The 11,813-nt window shown below is 43.3% G+C and overlaps 1 protein-coding gene across 1 annotated transcript; it reads right to left on the bottom strand.

Moving 5' to 3' along the window:
- Positions 1 to 1,158: 1,158 nt before the first annotated feature.
- Positions 1,159 to 10,844, bottom strand: crispld1b (cysteine-rich secretory protein LCCL domain containing 1b). The gene is made up of 14 exons (XM_070918913.1): positions 10,578 to 10,844; positions 6,169 to 6,287; positions 5,812 to 5,944; positions 5,520 to 5,635; positions 4,587 to 4,687; positions 4,104 to 4,271; positions 3,935 to 3,995; positions 3,186 to 3,252; positions 2,973 to 3,103; positions 2,762 to 2,805; positions 2,579 to 2,651; positions 2,191 to 2,260; positions 1,432 to 1,565; positions 1,159 to 1,210 (listed from the first exon to the last, which is right to left on the bottom strand). Exons 1-14 carry the CDS (start codon positions 10,842 to 10,844, stop codon positions 1,159 to 1,161), a joined length of 1,536 nt encoding a protein of 511 aa, XP_070775014.1.
- Positions 10,845 to 11,813: the final 969 nt, after the last annotated feature.

Raw genomic sequence — 11,813 nt, 5'->3', positions numbered from 1 at the left:
AAACAATATGTTACATACACAGTATTTACAAAACATATGAGTATACTAAAATTATTACAAATATATGTTTTGCATGCAGAATCTGTTTCAGCATCTACTGCTTATTGCTTGTTCGACTTTTTATGGCTGGCAATGTGTTAGAAATGTAAATGAAAAAGGCAACAGTAGCAAGCATTTCATAGCATAGTGTTCCATATTATTTACAACATTATTATGTACAAAAATATACAATCTGTATTTTACTGCCTGCATTGTTGCTATACTGTATATTACCACTGTGGCGAAAGAAGTGACGTATGGAGGCTCAAACCAGACTTAAGAGGTAAATCTGCCACCGTTGTGACTGTAAACTGCATATGCTGTGCGAGAATGGAAAGCCCGATAGGCACTACAACAGCAACGAAGGGTGTGGGTGTTAGAGAATGATCAATTATCTTCAAAGATCTGCTGATTGCAGATCTGCTGGGATGACAGTAAAAAAAACATTTATACAGTTGGGATTCATTTATTCATATTCATGGATTTTTTCATCTATTTACTTCTCATCCAAAGTTATCCATCCAATGTTGTGAAGTTATTTGTAATTTTTCATGTTTTTCGTCTGGTTTGGTCGTCTGTAGAAATAGACAAGATGGTGTATTGGGCAAGCGTGACTGGCAACGCACGCCCACGGAGTTCATTTCAGCATGAACGGTCTGACTAAATAACAGATTTTATGACCTCTGATGTCACATTTTAACCTTCACGTTCTGAAATTGTGGGAGGCATGCGGAGTGGCGCTAAATCTGGTGGTGTATATTCAACTTTAAGTATTAAACAACATGATGTCATGATATCAAAAGATGCATGGCAGCCCAGTGGGATTATTACGGTCAGCCGTGGAAATTTAGAAAAGACGTAAGGCAAAAGACATCCGAAGATCATCATTCGCCAAACATCCATTACCAAGCTATTATTGGACACTGATTCACTTGTGACCAAACTCAGAGGGGAAGCCTTGAGTAAAGTCATGTTACACTTTTAGTGTCAGGGGCTGAAAAGATGAATTATTTACTGCAGGAATGAATGTAATTACGGGCTGCGAGATGATAATAAGTGGGTTCGCTGGATGTGAAGTGGCCATGTTTGATGGTACTATGTCCTTTGAGAGTGTTTTTTTCAGATGACTGCAAACACTCTAAAGGCTTTTCCACCTGTTGGGTTCAGCAGGCTGGAGGAGGAAGAGCAGGGAGAGAACAGACATTCAGTATATGTACGTGTTTTTCACAGCAATGACCGAGGTAGACGCAGATATGAATTTGAACTCAAAACAAGGCCCAAATTAAAAAAACTTAAGATTCACAACTTTACATTTAATGTATATTTTTATACATGCACACTTCCTCCTCTACATGTGCATACTGTGCATACTGTATGTACGTCATATTTTACCTCTCTGAGGTGATGCCATTCTGGTAACTGCCACTGTACTGCTTCCTTTTGTCCACAGGCATCACATCGAGGTACCCCCCTGCCTCATTCTGGATCACTCCGGCATGAATGGCTGCTCGGCAAATACTGGATTTCTGGGGGAAAGAAACAGCCCAGTTCGTCTTCATGTTATATCAGAGTCAGGTTGGTGACTGCTGCCAACATTTAGCATTATCCTAAAATCATCAAAATTCAAATGGTCCCTCTACTTGTAGTGACATAAGAAACAGAGAAGATGATGCTGTTTTTTGAGAATGGCTTGAAATACAGTATGTGTTTAAGTATAATGGTGCATTTTTTTCAAACATTTTGAAATGCTGTAGCTCAAAAGGCACAGGTGTCAATAATAATCGTCCATGTTTCAGGGTCCTGGTATTATCCTTGTTGGCTCACTGATATGGAACTGAGCAACAGATCAAAATATCTGCTATGAAAAAGGTCCACGTGGGCCAAAAACCTTTGTCACAGCAGGCATTTAGACGTGTCATAACAAAAGTGTAAATAATAACATTAATTAAGGCTGGATTTCATTTAGGTTTTGTTCTCTGATATTGTGCATGCTGATTTGGCATGCGGCATTGATGGTACGGCTCACTTGGCATTAAGATGGAATCACGCCATCGTTAAAGTTGTAACTCACACCTGTGCTTTAGTAGCTATAGTAAGTCAAAATGTCTGCTGTTTCCAATAAAAATGTATGACGCCGATGCAAGAACTCACATCTGAGAAGTATTTTGTCCCAATGACTCGGGCTCGACTGTCACGTAGACAGTTCCTGGGACAATACAGCCTGAAGAAAAAGGTTGTTCTTTAGGTTGAAGGATATTTTCAGTGCATGCAATGGAACTACACTATGTTCTTACTGTCTCTGGCTGAGTTAAAACTATTTCGGCAGAGTTAAAGAACCACAGGTTGTTGGATTATAAATAATAATAAAAAACTATTAATGGTAAATTACAACAAATGTAAACAAATATACACATGGAAAATATAAAAAATGTGGCTCAATGGCTCAGCCCATTGTAGTTTCATTCAAACAGTGAGATGTTTTCAGTCTATGTGAAAGCTCCAGCTGCCCTAAGTGGCTGAATCTAAAGCAGAATGTTACCTGGGACAGTGTCGCACAGGTTTCTTGAAAGGGCAGAAAAGTGCCACGGTGGTATCACATGTTACTGCCTTGACTGGGGGGGGGGAAAAGCACAGCAAAATGACCCTCCAGTCTCTCTGTATACAGACGACATGTTACTATATCTGTTTCCTCAAATTGAAAAGATGATTGTATGCTCCTTACCAGGAACCGACTCCACTTTGAAGGAATTTGCGCTCCGGTTTTTCCTGTGAATTTAAAGAAAACTGCTTGTTGTGGTCTGAGCTGCATTAAGCCATGCCATCATTAGTTGAACAGCCCCCACAGAGGGAGCAAATATATATAACTAGACTAAATTAGACTTAAATCTTTTTCTTCTTCTTTTCAAAAACTAAATACAGAGACTGATTCGTACCCAATTGATTGAATACCATTCTTGTATGACTTGTTGAATTGCTGTTTTCTGCCCAGTCTGGTCACATCCAGCCATCCTCCGTCATTGTCAATAACACCAAAGTGTAACCCAGCTCCACACACACTGGATTGCTGCAGTAAAAGGCAATGCCATTAATGTTATTGTACAGCAAGGTATTTGTCATTATTATATAGTCATTATATGATTATTTACCATGTCATAATATCCGGTCCCAACTATTTTTCCAGGACTGTCACGGCAGCCAGGCGGACACTCGTATCTATGGACAAAAGGAACAAAAGTGTCACGTTGTGGGTTCAGTTCAGTCACTTATGTTTCATGTTTGCTGTTTTATTTTGTTAATTTACTCTCCTCTCGTTTCCGTTTACTTCCCTTCCTGCCTTTGTGTGTTTTCCCGCCTGTGTGATTGTCTTCACCTGTCCTGATCAGTTTCACCTGCCCCTCATTCTCTCCACCTGGCTTCTGTATTTAGTCTGTGTGTTTGCCTCTCCCCACTGCCAGTGCGTTGGATGTTATTGCTGTGTGTGTGTGTTACCTGTCTTGGCTCCCTGTTTCCCATGCGTTCCTTGTGTTCCCAGTATCCCCAGTGTTTTTGGACTTACCTCTTTGTGTCTTTGTCCCACTGGTTTAACCAATAAACCTTTTGTACCTGCATCAGTTCTGCCCGTGTCTGCATTTGGGTCCTACTCCCTGTGTGCCTTTGCTACCATACGTACACCAGCCGTGACAAAAAGTCAAGTGAACCACATTTTCCCACTGGTGCTTGGCTTTTAATATGGCACATAATAATGTATTAATATTAGTATAATTCAGTTTTCTAATGCAGTCTATAGCTATCTGAACTGCCCTGATAATTCCCACCCATCTTGGTACGTCAAGCTAGAATTTGCGTTATTTAACATTCGTCCGTTGCAGCGTCACCATATTCCTTATCATTTTACCTGTTACAGGTCGTTCCCTTGCACCGATCTCTCAGCTTAGTCTCACAGTCAACCTGTTGGCCTAAAGTAAGAAACAAACAAGAGCTTTTCCCAACCTCATTTCAATGATAGTGATAATGTATGCTCTCAAAACTGCACCATGGTGATGTATTGTGGGAGCAGTCCTTACACATCTGCTCTGTGCTGACAACCTGGTTTCTCTCCAGATTGTCATTGGGCGAGGGGTTTGGTGTCTGGGCCCTTGGTTGGGGCTCCCTGTCCCTTACTGGTTCCGGTTCAGGTTCAATGTAGTTGGTCTCCTCAATCTCAGGGGCTGGACGCCTGTCAACACCCCCATCTGAAAACATGGACGCTAGATTGTAATTGCGTTCAGTAGATTTGATAGTTTTCTTTGTATTCTTTCATTGATACAAGTTGTACTTCTGTCATTAAATGAATATGGCAATCGTTTTTGATGTGGAAATGCTACACTGGGCACATGGAAAACAATCTTGCCATGACGAAATCAAGGCAGGATAGTGAGGAGAAATAATCCATGTTATAGCCGAATGTTGTGAACTATTAAACACAGGGCAACCCATTTTCTTTCAGTAAAACTACTAATAACTCCATGAAAGAATGAAAGAAAACCACAACTCTGTCCCAAACCCACCTTTGTAGCAGAGATTGTCTCTGCAGCCTCCAGCATAGCTAGCTGGACAGGCAGAACAAGGCGCTCCGTATTTGTACGGAGCATGACCCCACCAGTTGCCCCTGAAAAAAACAATTGTGACAGGGAGTTTGTGATGGTTAAAGGACAAAAAAATGAAAATAAACAATGTTCAAGGATTTTGGAAAGACAAGCTGGCTTTTTTATGTTTTTATAAGCACGAGATAGAGGAGTGTTGTAATTAATAAATCCATGAATGAAACTAGCATGGCATGCCTCTGTTACTAAGAGTATTTGGTTTAAACAGCCCTCTGGAGAAACCTAATTAGTTTGTGTGTGTATTTTTGGCAAATCATGTATAAGTATAAGTACTCCACCAAGCATTAGCATTGCACTCCTATGGATGTTGACAGTTTTTAAAAAAATAATCAAAATCGATGCAGCAGAACATTCTTCTTCCTTGTCAAAACCTGATGCCTACATTACCCACAATGCAAATCGGCTGCCAACAGTTCAGTCAGAGATTTGGGTGTGTTACGCTAGTAGTGGCTAATTTATCCTCAAGCCACTATCCTCAATCAGAGATGAGGAGCGGGCTGCAGCGTCTTTCTCCACATCCCCAGATATTCATTTAGCTTGTAGTCTCGAGCCCCAACCAACGCTGACTGATGTGACATCACTCGAGGACATTTAAGAGACTTCACACAGCTCCCTCTGGAGACATAAAAGGCTTTACACAACTTTTTCACATATGCAGTAGTCCTCCCAAAGACATGTAAACAGACTCTGATGTGTAAAATCAGTTCCCCTTAAAGTGCTGTTCATGTCTTGTATCTTGTTTGGATCTCTTGGTTTGGGTTTGCCTCATAATTTTAGTTATGACCTGTTATTTTGAGGAAGTTGTATCACGTGGTATTGAAACAAGCAAACACGTACGGTGGAGAGTAGTTGCAGACCAGATAGACGGCTTTAGCCCAGATCATTCCCCACACGTTCATGTTGTAACACACATTGATGGCGCAGCCAATACGATTGCTAGTCGCCCACACCAACTGAAAATTGAAATACAAACACAAAGCAAAGCGTTCAGTGGTCATCTCACATTTGTTGGAGCTTGTCGCTGAATTTGAAATATTCTGGTGGGGCGGGGGGGGGGGGGGGGGGGGGGGGGGGTTCAAAGTGATCCCAAGGCATCGTTAACCCAACATGGAAATAAAAAAGCCCTTACCTGAGTGTAGTGTGTACACACAGGTCCTGAACATCTGAATGGGCAGTGTGGGTTACACTCCTGGGAGTAGGGATAGGTGTAGTGCCTCACCTCATCATACCAGGCCTGGACATGATAGGTAGGGGGGCGGTCCCTAAAGTCACAGAAAAGGTGTTATACTGTATCACAAAAAAAAAACATATGCCAACAAATGTCTATAAATGCAATCTCATCTGATTTGCTTGTAATGTATATTACAAAGGGTGGTGCATATTATACTGTTCTGTGACTTCTTATCATAATACTATTGTATAAAACATAAGTTAGCTGACCCACTTCCCTCCGCTTCTTTGTACACACACACACACACACACACACCTGCCCCAGTGGGCGCCGAGGTTTTGGCCTATTTGTGTCAGCATGTGGCTCGGTCCGTGTTCCCATCGGCAGGTATGTGCCCAGTGCTCTGCGCTCCGCTCTAACTCATAATCCCATACCTGTGGAACACACACAAACACACACAGAACAGCACCCAGGTTATTGGTTAAAAAGTTATTTGGCCTCTGGAAAGATGAACTCCGAAGGTCAGCTGAGTAAGTTGCTAGTCTTTTTTTGTCAGCTGGCAGCTGAAGCATCTGGGTCGGTATTAGTTTTCTCCTGAGTCCAGAGCAGCTTTGCCTCCGACAGTTGTTTGCAGTCCTGAAACTCCACTCTGGATTACCCTCATGATTTAAGTGGGCTAAGTGGTCACTTACCATAGTTGTGGCGTTAATTGCTACTCATTACATTTTTCAGATATCTCATTATCCTCTTTGAGGAAACTAAACTAAATTGTAAATTCCATTGAAACTAACCTGAAAGCAACCGTGCATACTTGAGCCAGAGTGTCCCTGAAAGATGAACCTGCTTTAAAGTACAGTGGCCATACGCATGCCCCTTGCACATTTAACACAGTATAGTCAAAACTAGGCCTCTCCTATGAAACACACACACATTCACTCCCTTACACGCAGACACATATGTGGGAGAAAGGAAAACAGAGAGGTATCACCACCACCACATCAACTTGCAGCTTTGTGCTACTATTCAATGTGGTTGTTTCATAGCTTGTTTCCAGTAAGTTTTGGTCTCATAAAACAAACAGAGAGAGAGAGAGAGAGAGAAAAAAAAAAAGCCCCCAAAACAGAGAGTCTCTGTTTCTTTACTGTAAAAAAAAAAAATTAAACTCAATGCAAGTCAAAATACCTGAAAACTATTCACACACCTCTTGTTTTGAACAAAGCAGGAAGGCAGACCATGGGTATAGGATTTAGCAAAAGTTAATTTACTGTTGACTTTGTTGGGGAGGGAGAAGAATAGGTGCAGTGTGCTCTGCTGCTGGCATACTGTTTGGTCGCTTTACGGCTATCACACGTCAAAACTAATAGGATAATGCTAAAGTTGTGGAGCTGTAACTGCTTTGATTGACCACCGTAATTTGTTCCATGTGCTTTGTAAAGATAACACACTGTGCACACTGTTGCCCATTCACTGTGGTGCTGCTTATTGTTCAGGCCTGATTGGAGAAGTGATATTTTGACTCTTGACTTCTTTGGCCACAGTCCAGCTGTGGCTGATACACTGGACCAACACTGAGGGGATTTTCTGCTCTAGCCTCCTGCATGGTTGCCACGTGATGCTGTATTCGTCCATGACCACAACACTATATTGTATTTGTTAGGTAGAATTGGTATCATTACAATTTTGGTGATTTTATCTTTATTTAACTTTAGTTAAACTATTGCATGAAATTCTGTTGCCATAAGGCGATGGAAACCAGATTGTCCTCAAAAATGACAGCAAAGGTTGTTTGTTCAAAAACAATCAACACGTACAAAGGAATATGACCTAGGAAGGGAGGTTTGAGTAAAGATCCATTAAGTTGAGGGCAGTTTGTAATACTATGAGGATCATCCGCCGTTCCAACTATCTTGAGTGAAACAGTAGAATTACCTGAATACAGTCTTTGGGATGGTGGACTGTAATGAATGTAAAAACTGTGTACTTTGACTCTGGAGACTGCAGTTCATCTTCTGTCTTGTTGGTTCCTTTTAACTATGAAGGCCATCTCGCTAACAACAATCTAACCAAGTAGTTTTATATGGCTGACCCAAACCCAACTCCATAAACAATAGGGGCAGCGGCTCAGAAAAATATATCGGTCACTTTGGAAAGGCGAACTGTTTGATTCCTTCAAACTGAGGTTTTGTTTTGATTCCTGAAGTATCCCCCCCTTGACACCTTTCCAAAACTAGGGGGCGCTGCGTCTGACAATTTCTGAAACCCTCTGAAATCAACAAATCGACAAGCACGCTTTACGCAGCAAATGGTGTGTGGAGGTGAAGAAAGTATGCAGAAATTGAATTTTGAATTGTGTACAACCAAGCGCAACACCACAAATGAACCTTTGAGCATGTGTGTGTCTTCATCCCCATTTGTACACTTTCATCATGTCTTGCCCCTCTCTATGACGGCAGAGTTTTCACCCCGCCTTTGAGTGTGGCTGTTCATAACAGGTAAAAACACTTTTGCCTTTAGATGCACTCAGACAACACTTACAACCTAGTTCGTTTTCAAGCATAGTGAACCCTTAACCCTAATTATAGGGCAATACCGCCCACCTGCACGGCCCATGTGTCACGACTTTTACAAGTTACAACGAAATCCAAGTTCAGCACGAAGATTTCACTACAAACAATCCACAGCGGATACTAATGATGTCTGCCCGCTCATTATTCGCTCCGTGTTCTTGTTATTCTTCACAATTATCCAGCAGAGAGGAAGATGGACTGCCCGCCTGCCTTTGGTTTGGAGAGAGGTCACAGTAACAACTACAAATCTCCCTTTTGCATTCCAAAGAGCATTAAGTTCCCAAAATACAGAGCTCTTTCCAGCCATCTGTCAGGACCACCTCTGCTACAGAGCTAAGTGCAAGATGTGCAGTAGATTTAGAAAAAAAATCTCAACGTAGCTCTTGGCAAAAATTGAGGAAGAAAACAAGAAGCCATCCTTTGCTATTGGAATTCAAAGTATGCAAAATGCTTCACGTAAACGCTTGTAATTCAACCTACGGTGGTTGTCATTATGGGAACCTTTGTATAGGTCTGTATTTCTCAGGAAAGTCTGCTGGGCAAAAAAGTGACGTGCTTTAGATTAACAGACCCAACAGTGCTTTAAAGGCATTTGCTGAATGGCTTTTGTATGAAATTAAGGAGTCAAAGCTGCAATGAAATGCAGCCCCCTTTGGCCTTCAAATCCTGCAATCTGAAAACAAAATACTTGGCCTCACCCTCATCAGTCCCCGGCCTTACCACATCATTATCATCAGTAATAGTATCCCTTGCTAAGGAAACACTAGATTAGTGTACATAACATGCATTTACACTACCGTGCCCCGCACTTCAAATGGCGTGGCTCGACATGTTTGAAATAGATTCTACCGCCGTGGCACCCGAAATGAGATGCGTGGAGGATCAAACAAAAGATAACATCGGCCCCCGGCCAGGTTTTGAGTGAGCTGCGGTGGATGGGGAGAGGGGAGGCGAGGGGAGAGAGTGAAAGTGGAGGAGGGTGAAGGAAAGCCTGAGGGAAAGCTTGTGAGGCTGAAGATCAAGATGAGGAGAAAGAGAGTCAGCAGAAGGAGAAGTGGAGGGATAGAGTAAGGAGACGCAGGGCAGGAAGGGAGGGAGGGCAGGATGGTTGAGGTAGAGGGCAGGACAACACTGCGGGGGTGAAAGCTGGATGTGGGCCAGGGTCAGCGAGGGCGGGCAAGCGGGAGGCAGGAGCTAGAGCAAGCCAGATGGTGGCTTTGGTTTGCAGATCTCACTCTCTCTGTCTTTCCTTCCTTACTGCACTGCCTTTAGCTGACAGAGCTACACCAGCGGCGCCAGGAAAATGCTCAGCTACATATATGACATTGTGCATAAAGACTGAGGCTAAAGCAACATGTCCCTAAACTTAGCCTAAACTTTGACCGCATCCGGGCCCAGCTTCCACACAGCGAGGAAATACAACACGGTGGACGCGCTAGTGATGAACCCATAGACTAGTATTTTAAGATGGACAACGCGTCTCCACTTCCTCCCGCTCTGCAAAAATGAAAGCCAAACTCTCCCCCGGATACGGCCGCTGCCATCTTGCACTAGTGACGTCATTTGGAGCCAGAGTCGCGGTATCGAGGTCCCGCCCATACACCTGCCCGGCGCAATCGCGAGCACACCGCAAGTCAATCACAGCTGTCAATCATGACGGCACATCCAACAAATGTGGGTGTTATTTTGACGTGTGCTTTGACTTTTTTTCTTTGGCCCATGTCCCAATCCGCTAACATGGAGAGGGCGGGGTTTATGACCTATACTGCAGCCAGCCACCAGGGGGCTGTTTCCCTTCTCTCTTCACTTTTGGGATGCTGTCCTGTCGTCCATCTTTCTATGGTGTGACCCTACAAACTGATATAACCGACTTAGTCGACGCTGTGCTCTATGGTATTGGAAGAAATGCTGGGTAACTACTATAGGCTAGTTAGCTGGGCATGCTAATGGTTGCAGCCTACGTCAGAGCAGGAAACACACTGTTCAATCCATCCCTTATATTTTCCCTCATGTGTTTTTGGTCTGCTTAAGTATGATTGGACACGGTTTGACAAAGAGTCAATCCAAATGAACTGATATTGCATCAGTTTAAGTCTCTAAGTGTGTGATACGTTTTACCGACAGCATTTGACAGACAGCTGTGTCCTCAGCACTCACCATGTACTCCATGTTGGAGGCAGGAGGGTAGACCTGACCCCGCAGCTTGTTGTGCAAGTCCAGGATCAGGTGCATGTCTCCCTCGCTGATGGCCCTCTTCCCCCTCGACCTGGCCCTCCACCACTCCTCATCCTTGTCCCTGTACTTGTCCAGGATGGACTCGAGTCGCGTGGAGTTGGTGACGACCATGGCTAGGGCGGTCTGGGTCAAACACAGGAACAAGCTCACCACTCTGACCCAGCTCAGGAAAGGGAGAGACGTCGTCATGACCGGGGGGGGGTGGGGTGGGGGGGAGAAAAAATCCTGCTTCTGAGTGATGAATACTTTTTGTTGTCTGTAAAACACAAAGTGCATGTTGAAATAGAATAGCTTGAGTTTGAATTTCAGCTTCATTCAGTCAGACACAGTTTCCATGCAGCTGTCTCATATGTGATGTTGCACCAAACTCACTGCTGCCTTATTATTTGGCACCAAAAGCAAAGCAAGGACACGGACTTTGCAAATGCAGGATAAACATCACCATTTACAATGTTCTCTGTTTCACCTACTAAAGCATGTTTGTGAGGGAGCCCAAAGGCGCCTTCAATCCATCCTCTATCCCTGTTTAATAATGCTGTAATTATAGGGGGACTTCACTTCAAACAGTCAGGCTAATACAGCTCTCAGCAGTCCCAGTGCATCTGCGGGTCACTGCATCGCCACACACAGTAGGACCAGTGTAAACGGACTTTTCACGCTTTATGTCACTGATTAAGTGCGCATGCGTGAACTACTACTACTGTATGTGCTACTATGCACTGCAGGGAGGCTCGCCGCAATTACATTTTTTTTTTTTTTTTTTTTTTTAATTTAAAAGCAGAGATATATGATGACGTTTTCTTTAAATGAGACCTACAACAACGAAATTACTCCAGGCATATTTTTTGCTGACACAAAAATCTAGTTCCAATAAATTGGAATTTTAGTGATGCCATAGGAGTACTTTTAAAAGACACACAGGTTCTGGATAATATTTACACTGCACAGTGCAGCTTTACCTTTTAAGTTCCGTCAGAAGTATCTCCCAGGTGCTGTATTCCAGATGCCAGCACGCCTTGAGATTACAGCGGAGTGGCGCTTTTCCAATCCAGGGAGCCTTTAATTCCATCCATCACACACAACCAGTGCAGGCAGTCGGTTCTCTCTCTCTCTCTCTCTCTCTCTCTCTCTCCTCTGGGCTGCGCATCCGCGCTGGGA

Source organism: Enoplosus armatus, chromosome 14, assembly GCF_043641665.1.
Source record: "Enoplosus armatus isolate fEnoArm2 chromosome 14, fEnoArm2.hap1, whole genome shotgun sequence".
Classification (NCBI taxonomy): Eukaryota; Metazoa; Chordata; class Actinopteri; order Centrarchiformes; family Enoplosidae; genus Enoplosus; species Enoplosus armatus.
Note: the sequence above shows the minus strand (reverse complement) of the source record. Positions and strands in the feature narration are given on the sequence as shown.

Bases quoted from the DNA above. Each gene is read 5' to 3' on its own strand.
- crispld1b (XM_070918913.1), bottom strand. From the start codon at position 10,844: ATGACGACGTCTCTCCCTTTCCTGAGCTGGGTCAGAGTGGTGAGCTTG. The intron at 6,288-10,577 runs GTGAGTGCTGAG...TGTGTTCCACAG, and splicing joins CCTCCAACATGGAGTACATG to GTATGGGATTATGAGTTAGA. The intron at 2,261-2,578 runs GTAACATTCTGC...CTTTTTCTTCAG, and splicing joins CCTGTGCGACACTGTCCCAG to GCTGTATTGTCCCAGGAACT.